This window comes from Balaenoptera ricei, chromosome 3 (assembly GCF_028023285.1).
Source record: "Balaenoptera ricei isolate mBalRic1 chromosome 3, mBalRic1.hap2, whole genome shotgun sequence".
NCBI lineage: Eukaryota > Metazoa > Chordata > Mammalia > Artiodactyla > Balaenopteridae > Balaenoptera > Balaenoptera ricei.
In genome coordinates, this window is record NC_082641.1 from 106,132,243 (window position 1) to 106,150,289 (window position 18,047).

The 18,047-nt window shown below is 38.2% G+C and overlaps 1 protein-coding gene across 12 annotated transcripts in view; it reads left to right on the forward strand.

The window, feature by feature from the left end:
* MEGF10 (multiple EGF like domains 10) overlaps positions 1-18,047 on the forward strand; it is a 364,824-nt gene that overhangs the window by 243,708 nt on the left and 103,069 nt on the right. For all 12 annotated transcript variants that reach the window (XM_059916984.1, XM_059916982.1, XM_059916993.1 and 9 more), the window contains 3 exons: positions 968-1,100; positions 8,464-8,565; positions 8,903-9,003. In XM_059916984.1, the coding sequence (XP_059772967.1) occupies positions 985-1,100; positions 8,464-8,565; positions 8,903-9,003 (319 nt within the window). In that variant the 5' untranslated portion in view covers positions 968-984. The remainder of the gene's footprint in view (positions 1-967; positions 1,101-8,463; positions 8,566-8,902; positions 9,004-18,047) is intronic.

Consider the following 18,047-nt stretch of genomic DNA (forward strand, 5'->3'; position numbering starts at 1 on the left):
GTAGGTAACTTGTCATAATATACTTAATATACTTGTGCTTATAACAGTCTTGATTTTAAAGAACTTAATACTTCCTCATTTAATCTATTGTCTGGAATCTGAAGGATAAACTATTTCCTAAGGTTAGGTGTTTGCCCATATTGTTGTTTATTATTTGTTTGTTTTAAGATAAACTTACCTTTTAAAACCACAAGATTATTATTCAATGAATTTGGTTCCCAGATACTAAAAACTGGTAACCTCATGGTGTGGAAAGTTAGTACAACTTCTCAAAATGCCAGCTCTCACCCAGAAAATAACTGCTTAGTCCCATAATCTGACCAGTTGTTTCTAGTTTCACTAGTTTACCAACAGGCAGGCTAATGCTTGTTTTCTTTTTAATTAGTAAATGGATCATTTTTTTTTTTTTGGCCTCGCGGCATGTGGGATCTTAGTTCCCTGACCAGGGATTGAACCCGCGTCTCTTGCACTGGAAGCGATGAGTCTTAACCACTGGACCGCCAGGGAAATCCTGGATCAGCTATTTCTATGTCCATTTTTATAATGATTATATAAAATAATTTTATATAGTGTGACAAACTTTTCCTCCTTACTAAGGGCCAAGTTCCCCACACCCCTGCCCTCCCCTGCCTCCCAGGAGGAGGGCTTCTGTGCTTCCATGAGGGGCTCACCCTCCACCCAAGGGGCCTTATCAGGCAACCCTCCTCGCTCTTACTCCCACATCAATCACCAAGTCCTGTCTATTTCACCTCCAGTTTTTAGTAATTTACAAAATGGTGGCCATCCTGACAACATAAGAAGCATCTCTCTCTCCTGGACCATGAAATCTGGTGACCCATCTTAAATCCAAGACTCGTTATGCATGTTTCAGCCCTAGTAACAACTGGTACTGAATAGTTGATGTACTCAGAAGAATTCTGTTTGGGTCATTTTAACGCATCTTTAATTTGGATTTTTTTCCTTGTAGGCTGTTCTTCAGAAACAATGGTTATTTCTTTGAACTCATGCCTGGGCTTTATCTGTATACTGTTATGCCCCTGGATCAGGACAGCATCATCTCTGAACCTTGAAGACCCTAATGTGTGTAGCCACTGGGAAAGGTAATGGTTTTGAAAGTAGTCTGAGAAATAATTTCTGATAGATTCCTTTATATACTATCATTATCAGTACGATATATAAAATTAGAATTTGAGAAGAGATTATAAAATTACTTTTATGTAAAAATCATTAGTTATATGTAATAGTATAATTCACCTTGGTCTTAGAGAATATATATTATGTGAAGAAAACTTGATATACTGATTCTAACACAGGTGCAGTTGTAAGACCAAGGAAAACATTAATAGATCGATTAAAATGACCTCCCTAAGGTCTTCTCCCTGCTCTGTATCTATCTGCAATAATTTGGTGGAACTGGACTTATGCATGGGAACCAATGAGCGAGCAGTGGAAGACAGTGTGGAATAATATCCTAGAGTGTTGAAATGAATGGCATAAAAAATTGTGCAGTAGGTGGCCTGAAAGGGAGACATGATTTCTGGAGGAACTGGCAAGGTTGCGTGGAAGTATTGTCCCCTGAGATGTCTTTGAAGACCTGAATAAGATGAGTAGATGGCAGTGATGGGGTGGGGTTCTAGGATGGAAGGTAGTTTGAAACCAGTGCCATGCAGACCACTAAGGGCTGTGCCCAGTAAAACTAGAGTCAGTACAGGATTGAGGAGGGCAAGATTGAATAGATTATATGAAAGCAGATGATGTAGTATCCAGATCTGGGTGATTTGCAGTAGGAAATACAGAGGAAGTACAAAATAATAGGTCATCTTATAGTCCCTTTTGGAACACAGAAACAGCACAAACCATTTAGTGATACTGCAGTGCAGTCAAATGCAGTTTACTTGCTCTCACGTGCTACTTGCATTCCTAGGAAAGTGTGTATCTTTATCCAAAATTAACATTGCCCTTGCAAGTTTTTCAAGCAAATAGAAGGTGTCAAGTACTAGAGATTAATACATATTTGTAATAGCTGTAAGTTCAATGACATCAAACTCTTGGTCTCTTTTTCCTGTCACCCTCAGCATCATGATGAGTACACCACAGAGTAAACATTCTAATTGCTGTGTCACCCACTGGTAGGATGCACAAAGCTCAGAGTCTTTCAAGCACAGCAGCTGTATTATTCTAGGGGCACACTGGTTCCTCACTCATAGCATTAGTTTTCGGTGAGGGCTCGTCCCCATCTCCAGTGGCAGTATTACATTCAGGGTAACAAAAACATATTTTCCTGATCGATCAATAGAGTTATGTAGCCTTATGAAACTTTAAGCTGTAGAGGAAATATGTATGTGTAATAAAGTTCTATATATTTGTGCTATTCACTATGTTATATAGAATTTAAGGGAAGGGACCTCCTATTAATTATCTTTATAATTTTCACAGAACCACTCATAAAACATTTCACCAGCAAAGTACATAATAAATATGATTAAAGTAATAAAAATGAATTGATGAATACATGAATAAGAACATATCAACTTTAGAAGAGGGAGAGTCCATTGGTGGTTGAACATCTTGGAGGATGATAGCTTTGGAATGGGAGGAAAAATCAAATTTGTTAGGTACTGTGAGATAAGAATCGAGAGATCTTGGTAATACATTAACTATGGATGTGAAAGAGGCAGAAAAGGCTGAGATTTAGAACCTGCTGTGAAAGAGTGGAGGTGTCATTGCACATATGGAAAAATAAAAAGAAGAGAGGTGATTTGACAGGAAAGAGATTATTGTGGTTTTATCATGTTGTATTGATATGATCAGTTTGAAATATGGGCCTGGATGAATGTTTAACTTTTCATTTAAACAAAACATTAAAAAGATATTTCCCCCAGTGCTGTTTGTTGTTGTTTTTTTTAATTTATTGGCTGTGTTGGGTCTTCGTTGCTGCACGCGGGCTTTCTCTAGTTGCCGTGAGCAGGGGCTACTCTTCGTTGCGGTGCGAGGGCTTCTCATTGCTGTGGCTTCTTTTGTTGCGGAGCACAGGCTCTCGGCGCACAGGCTTCAGTAGTTGTGGCTCGAGGGCTCTAGAGCGCAGGCTCAGTAGTTGTGGCGCACGGGCTTAGTTGCTCCGCGGCATGTGGGATCTTCCCAGACCAGGGCTAAAACCTGTGTCCCCTGCATTGGCAGGCGGATTCTTAACCACTGCGCCACCAGGGAAGCCTTCCTCCCCCCCGCCCCCCAGTTTGTTTTGACATTGTCCTATCTTATAATCGTCATGGACAAAAAGGCCTTATGAAATATAAGAACGAGTACTGGCTTAGCCCTGTTTTTTTCACTTAAGAAGTCCAATGATCTTGGTTGAGTCTCTTAACATCATCCAATTCAAAGATTTATTGTGAAACTTGCATCAAATAATGTATGAATGATGTTTTGTAAAATAAAAAGTGCTGGATGAATGTAAAAAAAAAGAAAAGAGAAATATGGGCCTGAAAGTGTTTAGGAATATAGATTTGGGAGTCTCCAGCATGATGAGAGAACAGATGAGCTCCCCGAGGGAAAGGCTACAAAGAGAAAAGAATCCAAGACTTCAAGTAATCCAGCATCCACTCAGAGGTACACATTTTGTCCTGATTTCTTGCTCAATATTTAACCATACTTACCAACACATAATTGCATTGTTCTGTTCACCATTTTAAATTCCCAATGTCTAAAACACTGCCTTGCGTATGGCATGTGCTCAGTGAATAATTGTTGAGGAGTAAACTCACCTTCTGGTAGGAAAGGAAATGACTAAATATGGACATCAGTAGTGGGGGTGGGGAGGGGGGGAGAGATAGAGAAGGGGCACATTAATCTCTAAACCTAATATAATTCCACTGTTGTACAGGTGATTAGAGTAACCGCTAAAATACTCACTAATGGGGAAGAAATTCAGTGTGGAAAAATAGGAAAATGATGGAGATATTTTTCCTCTCTATATTTTTCCTATAAACTGCTAGAAAGAAAAATTGACAACTGCAATCTTCTTATTGATACATTTTCTGTTATAAGGCTAGATAATGATTCTTTGAAGAAAGGTTAAAAAAAAGTGGAATTGTTTTGGCAAGAATGGAGAAAAGGAGTATAAATTAAAATGATCAAATAGAGGTGCAGCTGACAGGTTCTCCTGTATTTTCAAAAACTGAAATGAGCTTGAATTGAAACAGGGAGAGGAAGATTAGCTTCAAGGACAAAATTCCTGGTAATAGGGCCAAGTAGTGCTCATTGTAGGTTTTCCTTACACTAAAACCCACCTGTCACCAATGGTTCCAAGCCATGGAATCACCTGCAGCCTTGCTTCTCAGTGTGGTCTGTGGAGCTGCAGCGGCAGGAACCTCAGCTGGGAGCTTGTTGGAAATGCAGACTCTCAGGTCCCTCCTCAGACCTACTGAATCATTTATTTTCAAATAAAAGTATGCCTCATTTTAATGCAGCAATTGTGATTCTTAGAAGCTGTACATGAAAGGAAATGAAGGAAAATTAAATCATTTAAAATACACAAGGGATGCTTGTTATTAAAGGAATTCTGCACAGCATCCTTTTGGAAAATGAATAACTCCATGAATCATCTGTTCCTTCTCCCCATCTCCTTTCCCTGTTGTGTGAGTTTAAGTATTTCCATCTAATGGGGTTTCTTCTAAAGAAGGCGCAAATGAAGAGAAGCCATTCTCTGCCCAACCCCTTGGGGGTGGGACACAGGAGTGGTAATAATTGAAGCTGCATTCCTGAAGCGAGCAGAGATAAGAAATGATAATTATTACCATATTTGATTAAAGTAACAAGATAATTTAGGCAGATGAAATGTAATTAACCACTTTGGAATGTGTCCAAGTGATGATGGCTTTTCCCGCCTGTTCTTTGACCTTAAATTAAATCTTGTTGGGGTTCCTCCCTGGACAATACTTAATAGTTTAAAATCACAGTGATGATATGTTTTCAGTGTGTTTGAGAAGATTAAACAAACAAGCAGGAGATAAAGGGTTTTGCATCTTGATGTTGAAAATAGTGTAGAATTGGGACCAGATTCCTTTTATACCACAGTTTGCCACTCACTGTCTGCTTTAGAAGCTTTCAATATTCTACAACATCTGAGAGGGGACAGAGGTACAGGATGCTGTCTGGGGGTCTTGGTGTTAGTACCGGCTCTAGACTGACCACTAGCACTGGGAGCTCGGTGTGGCTTATTTGTGATGAAAATGGGATTGGACTAGACAATCGAGAAGGTTGCTTCCCATTCTGTGACTTTAAGAGCAGCTGCGGTTGAACAGGGAGGTGTGGACTATCAAGAGGTACTAATTAAGTTCAAACAACAGCCCTAAGGACCAGAGGAAGTCATCCAGTTCTCAGAGACATTTCCCTTCATGATGCGGGCACACAGCTTCCAGCAAGTGGCCCCTTGAAAAGTGACAACAACTTAATTGTCTAATGATAGGTGGGTATTGAGCAAATTAGGTGTAGTCGTGAGTATTTGGTAGTCATAATTTGAAAACTATTTACTAACATGGAAAAATGCTTATGATAGTCTTAAATTTAAAAAGTAGGTTTAAAATTATGTGTATAGCATGAGTATGAAAATATAAAAACAAAAAAACAAAACTATAAAAACTAAAAACCCTAGGGATGGTAAAAGAAGTACAGCAAAATGCTATGTGTGGTTAGGTAAGAGTTATACAATTCTCTCCCTCTCTTCTTAAAAATGTGTTTTCCAAATTTTCTAGTGTGATTATAATATCATTAAAAATGAAAAGTAAAAAAGAGAGATTGTTTAGAAAAGAAAAAGAGTGTATGAAAAAGAACAGAAAAGAAATTTGGGTTGAAATGGCTTAGAACCCTTCTCCCGTAAACTTAAGTGGAAGCCTCAGTAGCTGATCAATGTGAAAAGTAATTTATATTCGGTCTGTTCTTCATTGAGTTTGAGACTGAATAATTCTAATGAGAAGCGTCAAGACTGAGGAGAAATGCTCAACCATAGTGAATTTTACACTTCGATTTTCCCCAAACTCTATATATTTCTCTATTAAAGTAAGAGCAGGTTATTTTTAGCATTTACGTGCTGGCCTCTCTTGAGAGCAGTTTGAGGGCAGGAATTGCATAGAATTTATTCAATAAACATTTGTTGAATTGGAATCCTTAATGGTTTGATTATCCTTTTATAGAGAAGAGCTTTTTTATATCCTAAAAGCAGAGAAGCATCCTGCAAATTAAGCTATTGGTGAGCAGCAAATGTCCAGAAGAGGAAACTCATGTACTTTAACATTTTCTCTTACTGAAGAAACCTTCCAGGCTGCTAGAAATTAGTGAAAACACTTTTCACGTTTGCTTGTGGAGTCAGCTCCCCCATCACATCCAATGGCGTGTGTTTGGCCAGGGTCCCTTAGTTGATTATCACTTTTGCTCTCCAAGCCATTCAGATCTTAACACTTAACATGGCCTATGAAATTTTGTGGGAATACTGCATCAGGCCTACTTCTAACAAACCAATTTAGTTCAGCTAAATTAGTACTATAGAGCCTGGTAGATTACATTTTTTCACTCAAGCAGCATTAATTTAGGGTGGTTTCTTTTTCATTCCCATAGCACATGTGGAAAGTTGTTCTGTTTTGCTCATGGGAATGTAGGACTACCTAGATGGCAGTTCCACACACAGAGGACATTCATTCGCTTTGCTCCCCACTAGAAATGGGATGGAGAAATAATGCTGCAGGCCTTTACAAGCTGCTGGATAGGGAGGGAAAAGAATTGGTGAGGAAGTCTTAGAAATTGCAACAACCTGAACCTCAGGACACTGCTAGGGGTCTGAAGAAAATCTGCATAGCTTCATGTGATATTTCATTCCAAGAACATTTATATTTTAACGCAGGCCTCTCGCTTTACCCCAAAGGAGTTATATCAGAGATGTAGGCCGTGGCATACTCGACGCTCGTCTGAACCTGTTCCTGCAGGTGTTGTCTGCTGGAGTAGAAGGAAGTAGTCATCTGAAATGTATGTTAGAAATGCAGAATGCCAAGTAAGAAGGGATCTCCAAGAACATCTCTGAACCCCTGGTTTTACGATGTGATTGTCAAAACCCAGGGAAGTGAGGTTACCTGCTGAAGGTCAGCCAGGTGCTCAGTGTCAGATCAGGATGACAACCCTGCCTTCTTCTAATCCAGCGATCTTTTCACTAGGACCTGTTGCATCTGCCTCAGGTTTGTGGAGGATCCCTAAATTTACCTGGAAATCAAGCTGCAATGTCCCAAAGAATCAAGTACGAACAGTATGAATAGTACGATTAATTCATGGATGTCTCATAATGACTGAGAGAGACGACTTGGAGAAAGAAATCGGTCTGTTTGTGAGGCCAATGCTGCTTAGCTTTTCAAATTAGAAGTTTCTGCTCTCTATCTAACCTGAATTCTTCAGGCTGAAATTTTAACCTCATTCCTTCCATACCTTCTGTAGTTGATAGTTCCTATTAATGAACTTGGGCTATTGACCTACACCAAGTGAGTCCATGATTGAGACCCATTTTGTTGTTGTTAGCATGAATTAAAGATTTTAGTGGAAATCTTTAAGAGACTGTTAAAGAAAATAGAATAAATTGTTTTGAAAAGAAGATTCTCCAGATTTTCCTATAGGCAAGAAATCTGAGCTCTTGAGCATGTAATAGACGGCTTTGAAATGAAGAAATATAGGATTGAACATTGAATATTCTTTGTATTTCATGGGTGTTTTTCAGCCACATTCTTAGGCCCATAGGAGTGCATGCTTTTACTCTAACAAGAAGCTGTTAGTGAAAATATGTTGGAAAACAGACTGTTTAAGTAGCAGCAAGTTGTTCGTATGATTATTTCAGGCTAACTGTCTCAGCCATATGTTTAGAATTGGGTTTAAAGACTTCTTTGTAGCTTCTATGTAGAGGTTGTATATATTCTTCCATTGCCTAAGAAGTAGGGGAGGCACAAGAAAGAAAATTATTACAAGTTCCAATCAGAGAAATATAGTCTTTCTGATTTTCCAAAATCAGTAGCAAAATGTACTTGGATTGTCTTTTTTGCTGATTACCATTATTATTTGCATGAGGCCTAGATTGAAAACAATTTGTGAAAGGTCTTGATATCCCTGGACTCTGGGGGAGGGGATGGGATTAAATACAGAAAAATATGTGGTGATACGTTTTTAAATTTAGGAATATCAGAGTTTTGGGAGAATAGTAAATGAGGTTTTTTTGAAATGTATAGCATGAACTCTTGTCTTTAAAATATATTATTAATATTGGATCTTTTAGGGTTCTAGTACAAATAGAAACCTGAAAAAACCTGAAGATTCTCTGTTAAAGGTCAGTGTGGAGTTGCAAGTGGAGATAATTTAGCCAATGACTGTTTTTTGGTACATAGCCTATCAGTAATGTAAGAAAGAGAAATACTGATTCCTTCTCTTTCCTCTTCTTTTCAGCTACTCCGTGACTGTGCAAGAGTCATACCCACATCCCTTTGATCAAATTTACTACACTAGCTGCACTGACATTCTGAACTGGTTTAAATGCACGCGGCACAGGTAATGGAAGCTCAGATGTATTTATGTGTTTGGCAAACTGGGAAGGAGTCTGATATATCTCGAGATAAGTGAAGTAGGGAAGTCATGAAACTTGATTCCTTGAAATAAAGTGTAGGTTGGCTTAAATGGACAATCAGTATATTCTTAGCAAATTAGTGAGTTAGCATAATATTGGTCAAAATATATATCCCATGTTTCTTCTTAATTATTTTGGAGTACTTTGCTTTTTATACCTTTATTGTATTTAATAGCTTTTTGTATTAAAATATAAAGTCTTGATTTCTAACCAAATTGCAGGTCCAAAAAAGTAACAATGTGATTTTTCCCCTTTCTGTAGAATCAGTTATCGGACAGCCTATCGACATGGAGAAAAAACTATGTATAGGCGCAAATCCCAGTGTTGTCCTGGATTTTATGAGAGCAGGGAAATGTGTGTCCGTAAGTAAGACTTGCATCTCTTGGAGGTTCATTTATTTTTTGCAGTGTTGGTTTGCATTTAAGGGAGGCTGAAACAGAGGCCTGGGGAGATGGGGCATCTCGGATCATTCCCTTTCATTCACTGCTGCTTTCTTGGCCTGTGTAAGGAGGGAAGCATTAACTGTGTCCCTCTGTCCTATGAAAAATCTCCAAATGAATGTCACTTGAGAAAGCAGATGTTGTAGAAAGATGATTCAAGGCTGGATGCTGCGATCTTCATTACAGTCCTTCAATAAATGTCTGTTTGGAAATTGGTCAGGGAGTCATTGAACTTAGGTCACAGAAGAGAACAGAGATATAACCTTCCTGCAGCAGCTCAACAGAGTCCCAAGTCAACTTCTGAGAGGCCAGCATGTTCTTTTCTGGTACATAGAATGATAAGCTTATTAAAAGTAGAGGAGCTTTTGCAGTAAGAAATGACTGTAAGTCTGGGTTACAAAGTAGACCTTCTTTTTTCATTGTCATTTCTCTCCTCCCTCCCCTCCGCATCTCACCAATTCATTTTGTGATGTCTTTTTTTTTTAACATCTTTATTGGAGTATAATTGCCTTACAGTGTTGTGTTAGTTTCTGCTGTGTAACAAAGTGAATCAGCTATACATATACATGTATCCCCATATCTCCTTCCTCTTGTGTCTCCCTCCCACCCTCCCTATCCCACCCCTCTAGGTGGTCACAAAGCACCGAGCTGATCTCCCTGTGTTATGCAGCTGCTTCCCACTAGCTAGCTATTTTACATTTGGTAGTGTATATATGTCAATGCCACTCTCTCACTTCATCCCAGCTTACCCTTCCCCCTCCCCGTGTCTTCAAGTCCATTCTCTACATCTTTGAGATGTCTTAAGAGAAGTTTGATGTTTTATGATACACTTCAGGAAATCCTAGAATATCATGTGACATGCAGTTTGCAACTGGGGTTTCTTACCATTGTGTGTAGGACACTTAGAAGAGAGCAATAAAAACAATTTTATTCAAATATTTTGGCTCAACACAAAGTTAGAGGGACACCTTTGCTTTCTGAGCTGAGATGCTGGTGTTGAGTAGCATAGAGAGAGACAAAGTTCTGCTCTAATTTGGAGGCACTAGGAGTGATTGGACACATCACTGGGCTTAAAACTCTGCAGAGCTGAGTGATAGCACTGGCTTGGCCACCACTCATCTGGGTGGCCCTGGATAAACCATTTATAACTCTTTGAGGCTAATTTGCACTCAAGCAGCAAGGGGGCTTGGACCAGTGTATGTGTCATCTTCCTTCCAATCCCTGGAGTCTATTCTTTATTTATATAGACAGGGGTGATTTCTCAAATTTTTATTCAAAACCAAGGCTATACATTATAAATGTTCGTTGAAGAGAAATTATAAAATGTAACTAAGTGAAAAGAAGAAAATACAAATATGTTGTGAATGTCTTTCCTGGTCAGTAAATGAACTTCTATAACATTTAACAAATGTCAGTATGTTATTGCATTATAGATGTTTATTTGACTGATCTCAACTCTTGAATATTTACATGATTTCCAAGTTTTAACTATTATGTACTGCTTTAGAAGACATCACTGTGGTTAAATCTTTGTTCATATCCATAATTAATAGGTAAGGATAACTTCCTAGTAGTAGAATTGCTGGGTCAGAGGCATACACATATTTCTAAGATGTTTGGTGTTTTTCCAATTTATACCACCACCAGCAGTATAGAATGTCTTTTTGCTTATACCCTGTGGCAATTTTCCCTTTGCTATTTTTTTTCTTTATTTGCACGTGTTTGATTAATAATGATGCTGAATAAGAAAAATTACATGTTTATAATCAAATATCTTAGAGAATAATCATGAAGTGATCTCTGTGGCCCAGGCCGATGGGAAATTTTCAAAGGAAAGCCCTGAATACACACAGTGAAGAGTGGAGAGGCTTGGCTGGTTGGGCTGGCCACTTTACAGAAGCTTCAGGGTGACATTATCTTGGTGCACTTACCAGGGTTCAAACTTACAAATACAATTGTCAGCACACTGAGAAAATAGTTCTATCTCCCAGGATTCTCTTCTGTTAACCCAAGTCATAGGAATCATCTATAAAGCCAGGATGCTAATTCATTGTTACACAGCACCTGGAGAGGTGCTTACAGTCTTCTGGTCATACCTTTTATCCTTGAAGGTCTGGCCTGTGGGAAACTAGATTTTATTGGCAGCTGATGTGGGGAGTGTGGATCCGAGCAAGGTCAGTTAGAGAGAAAAGTTTTAGTGCTTTGTGGTTCCAGCCTTCCATAGCCCAACACCGCCATCATTTTATTCAGTAGCGCAGCCTGCCTCAGAAAGCAAGGCGATCCCACAGCACCATCACACCTGCTAAAAATTATTGCCGTCATATGATGGTAAAGATAACTCTTCCTTGATCTCACGCAAAACAGGTTGCAAGGTGTCCTCCTGATCGCTTGGATGGACATCTCTAGAATTTGCCTGTAAAATTCTCCTTTTCTAAGCCTTCTTGGCTGACCAACTGTTCCTGGAGACTGAAATATTTTTTCTTTAGATATGTTAATGTATTTAATCAGCTTACTGTCTAGTCTCAGAGGCATGGAAGCTATTTGATCTCTTTAAGGGTATTTTGCATCTCTCCACTCTGATGTCTCGATTTCACAGCTTAACCCCAGAGGACAGTCATGCTTCCCTGACTTCCTTGTTCTTGGGGATGCCACTGGTAAATCTTCTGTTCTCTCAACAGCTGACACTAGTGAGGCACCCTTGTGGATAGAGAAGGAAGAGAGAACACATGATTCTTTGTTTTGCTTTCATAATCATTTTTTCAACTAGGTTTTGCTGCCAGGCACCTAGCACAGTCACCATTTTAACTGTTTCCAGCAAGTTATCGAAAGGAATTGAAACACAAGAATTGGTAATAATTTTAGTTTAATTTTGGTAATCAGTTTACCTAGAAGGCAAAAAAAGGATGGTTTCACATAACCACCTGTATTAGAAAAATAGTTTCTTTTAGGTATCTGGCGTATCTCCCCTGGAGAGTAAGTTCCGTCCTCCCATCCCTCCCCACCCCTGCTGCATCTGCCCAAGATTATGCATCTCTGCTAAATTCTCAGGCTGTGCAGAAGCTGCTGGTCCACAGAGCACACTTTGGGTAACAAGGGTCTGTGTTCAGAAGACAGACATGTACCATCAGGCAGGAAGAGCCAAAATGGCGAGTTCAGGGAATAACGTGGTTAGAAGCCTTTCCTAAGAATCTGGTCGGAAAAAAAGAATGAATTGGAAAATCTTCCAAGGAGAAAATATTACTAGACATGAAGATGTCTATGATTCCTTCATGAGGTTTTAACCTGTTCATAAAATTAATTAAGCTTGTAAGTGTATTCATTTTTCAGGGTCACTATTATTGCCTAATTGTGTGTTTCATTGCTTTTTTAAAAACTGGAATGTCATTTATTTACTTTCTTGACTTTTTAAAAAAATTGAAATAGAGTTGTCATACACTATCATGTTAGTTTCAGGTTACTACATAGTGATTTGACATTTGTATATATGAAGAAATGATCTCCAGGATAAGCCTAGTAACTATGTGTCCCCATACAGAGTTATTACAACATCATTGACCATATTCCTTATGCTGTATATTACTTACATACCTGTGGTTTATTTATTTTATAACTGGAGAGTTTTACTTCTTAATCGCCTTCACCTATTTCACCCCCACCCCCTCCTCCCAGAAACCACTCATTTGTTCTTTGTATCTATGATTCTGTTTTCATTTTATTTTGTTTTTAGATTCCACATATAATTGACATCATACAGTATTTGTCTTTTCTGTCTGACTTATTTTGCTTAGCATAATACCCTCTATTCATTTTGTTGCAAATGGCAAGATTTCATTCTCTTTTATGGCTAAATAGTATTCCACTATATATGTATATCACATCTTCTTTAGCCATTTATCCATTGATGGACACTAGGTTGTTTCCACATGGCCTTTGTAAATAATGCTGCAGTGACCATGGGGCGGCAGATATCTTTTTGTGTTAATGTTTTGTTTCCTTCAGATAAATATGCAGAAGTGGAATTGCTAGATCACATTGTAGTTGTATTTTGAATTTTCTGAGGAACCTCCATATTTCCATAGTGGCTGTACTAATTTATGTTCCCACCAGCATTGCTTTTCTCCACATCCTTGCCAACACTTGTTATATCTTGTTTTTTTGATGATAGCTATCCTAACAGATGTGAGGTGATGTCTCATTGTGGTTTTGATATGCATTTCCCTGATGATTAGTGACGATGAGCACCTTTTCACATACCTGTTGGCCATCTGTATATCTTCTTTAGAAAAATGTATATTCAAATCCTCTGCCCATTTTTTAATCAGATTTTTTGGTTTATTTTTGCTTGTTGATGGTTTTGTTGGTATTTGCTTTGCAATGGCTTTTTAGTTTGATGGAGTCTCAGTTGTTTATTTTTGCTTTTGTTGTCTTTGCTTTTGGTGCCAAATCCAAAAAATCATCACCACGACCCATGTCAAGGAGCTTACCACCTATGTTTTCTTCTAAGAGTTTTATCGTTTCAGGTCTTGTGCTCAAGTCTTTAATCCATTTTGAGTTGATTTTTGTGTGTGGTGTAAGATATGGTCCAGTTTCATTTTTTGCATGGGGCTGTCCAGTTTTTCCAACATCATTTATTGAAGAGACTGTTCTTTCCCTCTTGTATGTTCTTGGCTCTTTTGTTGTAAATTAATTGACCACACATATATGCCTGCGTTTGTTTCTGGACTCTCTATCTGTTCCATTGATCTACGTGCCTGTTTTTATGCCCGTACCATGCTGTCTTGATTACTATAGCTTTGTAATAAAGTTTGAAATCACAGAGTGTGATACCTCTAGCTTTGTTCTTTTTTCTCAAGGTTGCTTTAGCTCTTTGGGGTCTTTTGTTGTTCCACACAAATTTTAGGATTGATTTTTCTATTTCTGTGAAAAATGCCATTGGAATTTTGATAGGAATTGAATTGAATCTGTAGATGGCTTTGGGTAGTATGGACATTTTAACAATATTAATTCTTCCAAACATGAGCATGGAATGTATCAAATATATTTGAGTCAGTTTTTATGTATTTGTGTCTTCTTCAGTTTCTTTCATCAATGTCTTATAGTTTTTAGTGTGCAGGTCTTTCACCTCTTTGGTTAAATTGTTCCTAGATTTTTTATTCTTTTTGATGCCATTATAAATGGGATTTTTTTTCTTAATTTCTTTTAAAGTTAGTGTTCATAATTAATTTTGATTTACTAAAGTTATAAATCTAAAACCTAGTTGTTTCTTGACATAGAAACCAAACTTACAGTTCCCAAAAGGGAAAGGGAGGGTGGGAGGATAGATTAGGAGTATGGGATTAACAGATACAAACTACCATACATAAAATAGATAAGCAACAAAGATTTACTGTATAATACAGGGAACTATATTCAGTATCTTATAACAACCTATAATGGAAAATAATCTGAAAAAATATATATGTAGCTGAATCACTTTGCTGTACACCTGAAACTAACACAATATTGTAAATCAACTATAGGTCAATAAAAAAAAATAAACAACAGCAACAACAACAAAACCTAGTTGTTTCTTAAGCCAAAATCACCTTACAGGTGTTTCATTCATCAGTCTACCAAACTTTAACAAACACATCAACATAAAAGGGCCTTTGACTAATGTTTTACATATTTAAACACCATCAAGTTTTTTAAATGGAATTTGTATATTTAATAAATTTGAATCCTATTTTAAATAATCCAGCTTTTAGGCTGACAAACCATCCCATGTGCCTAAATAATTTTTGTAAATCTAATAAGTTCAACTTATTAATAAGGTGGAATCTTAAATTCTCTTAAATGTTCTAATATTGTATTTGTAAAATTTCAACTTTAACATTTCTAATCAATTATTTCACTACACTTTTAAAAAATGAAATTAGAAGACCAGCCTCTTGTTGCAATAGACCACATTCTTTTATGTATTACAATTATCTTCTTAAAACAAAAGTTATAAACACTATAGATTTTGATTCTCACACACATTTCTATATTAAATTCAAAATATTCACACAGCTGACAGATACCCCCTAAGCAAATAATTATATCATCTCATTTCTTTTTTTTGGTTTATTTTAAAATAGTATTCTGGTGGTCTCTTTTCAGTTTGCTAATATTATTTATTTAGTTAGTTAATTGTAGTAAAAAATACATAACATTAAATTTGCCATCTTAATCATTTTTAAATGTACAGTTCAGTGGTGTTTAGTGTATTCACATTGTATTGCAACAGACCTCTAGGACTTTTTCAGTTTTCAAAACTGAAACTCTATACCCATTAAAACTTAATTTCCCCTCTCCCCTACCTTCAGCTCTTGGAGACCACATTTTTACTTCTACTTTATATTTCTAGGATTTTGACTACTTTAGATACTTTATATGAGTGGAATCATGGATTTATTTCACTTAGTGTAATGTCCCAAAGATTTATCCGTGTTGTAGCCTGTGATAGGATTTCCTTTTTTTTTAAGGCTACATAATATTCTTTTGTATTGTTTTCTGAAGTTTCTTAAATACCAAAGAACATGTTCTTTGATTAACTGCCTTGACCAAACATACTGAGCCCTTTATCTACTCTAGATGTTGTATCCTGTATTCCTTAGATTTAAGACATATGATTTAATAGTCCTAGTTTTCAAGTTAGATTACAACCCTCAACCCAGTTGGCTATACCAATTGATTGAATTTTGTGTATCTTTAGTCATTAAGATATATAAATGTATTTTTTTGGCCTAACTTTAACTACCATGATAATTGCTACAATTATGTTTTCTTTTCATATAATTCTTATCTTTTATGACCACACATCTCTTGTAAATATTGGTATCTGGTTGCATTTTGCAAATCTCATAGCTGTGTTTGAATGTGAAATTGCAACCTCTAAGGTCATCTTGTTCATCCTCTTCCACCTTGCCTTGGTGCTGATCCCATGTATTGTCTGAAGTCATAAGAGTGCCAGTTGTCTGGCTTTTCCTCCAGGGTATTAATTTCCTCCACAAGATCACCAATCTCCAGACACGTCTCATCTTCCATCTTCTCAGCCCCCATACCCCAAGATTTCATATAGTTCTCTGATTTAGAATTTTGATCTTGTTCCCAAAATGAAAAGATGCATAACACAAATTGGCTTAAACATGGTGCTTTCCAGGATTATCTGTTAACATCTATTTCCTCCTCACTGTTTTGCCTGCCTCACTTACATTTTCTTCCTTTCTTCTTTCTTTCCTTTCTGCATTCCCTCCTGCCTACCTACCTGCTTATTCTAATGTTTGACACTTAAAGATGCTCACTGCAGCCACTAAACTATTTTGTATCTCTTTGCACATGCAAAAGATTAATAAGACAAATTTAGTGGGATTTCTGGGACAAAGAGTATGCATGTTGTAACAGTAAGATTAGGTTTGGCTATGAGTAAAACTTTGTTTCTTTCTGACATCTCTCACATGAGTCCAGAGGTTGGTAAACCAATAAGGAACCCAGGCAATTTCCACCTTTCTGCTCCACCACTTCTAGGGTGGAGCCTTCATCTTCATGTGCCATTATTGATCTCCCCACATCAATCTAGGTCCCAAGCAATGGATGGAAGAGGCAGGAGAAAGAGGCAAATGACAATGCCAGCTGTTTCCTGAGGAGAGTTTCTAGAAGTGATCACATTCCATTTCTACTTTGCCTAGACCTTAGTCATATGACCTCACCAAGCTATAAGGGCATCTTTATTCTGGGTGGTCAGGGGCCCAGTGAAAAATATATTTCTATAGGAAGGGAATAATGGATATTGGGAGAAAGGAGAAATCTGAGTCACATTTTAAGACTTTTTGATACAAACCTCCAAATTGCTGTCTAGACAGGTTGTAATAACTTGCATGCCCACAAGGAGTATATGAGGGTGCCCACTTCCCCATATCCTCACCAACATTAGGCATTATTATTTCTTTCAACCTGTTGGGTGACAAAAATGGTACCTTGCTTTACTTTGCATTTCCTTAATTATTATGCTGTTCTCTTAAGAAATACATGTTTGTTAGCCACTTGTATTTTGGTTTCAAGGGGGATAAAGTGAGAGTGCTTTGTCTCTAAAGAGCCATAGAAATACTGGGTAGAAACAACATGTGGCAGTAGAGAGAGAAATGTGCTGATTTCCAGGCTGGTAAAAGAGATAGTTTGAGACTGAGACTTGAATAATAAATGCCAGGGGCCAAGCCAGCAAAAGGCCCAGGCCCTTCAGGGCCCCTTACCTCACTGGGATCCATTCTCTCCTCACCCCAAAGTCCACAGGTCCCTCTCTCCCAAGGCCTCAACTGTTTGTAGCTCTGGGAATGGCTTGGAACCAGGGCAGCCCCTTGTCTTCTCCCACAGCCCCCACCATGAGCCTGAGGAGAGAAGCATGATCCCTGCCACCATGGCAGCAAGGGGAGCTCTAGGAAGCCCTAGACAGTGACATGCAAACTCCCAGGTCCGCGGAAAGGAGCTGAGACCCAGACTCGTGATCTCCACAGTCCTGTACTTGAGGAGTAAATAAGGATTTGAGGCTGCCCTGGGCATCCAAACCATTATTTACAACACTAGAACTTTAGGAAGATGTGTTTGGCCGTACACACAACTGATTTCCAAACACATCTTTGGAACCTGACCTCTTAGCAAGTGGGAGTTGCCTGTAAATTTGGTTTCATGGGACTAGGAAAGGCTCACAGGACAACAGCAGAGTGGGAAGTTGGCAGCTATCCCTCCGTGGGAAGGATTGGCTAATCCCGAGATGAAGCTAGCAATACATTCTCCCTCCCATATCCTTTACTGATGGCAGAGAAAGCAAATCACTGGAAGCAAGGCTGCTTGCCGCAGAATCGTGAATGGACAAAGGGCATGGCCTGGGGTCCCTTCTCTGGTGCAGCTCCCATCCTTTTGCCCAGATGCCCAGTCCTCTGCTCCTGGAT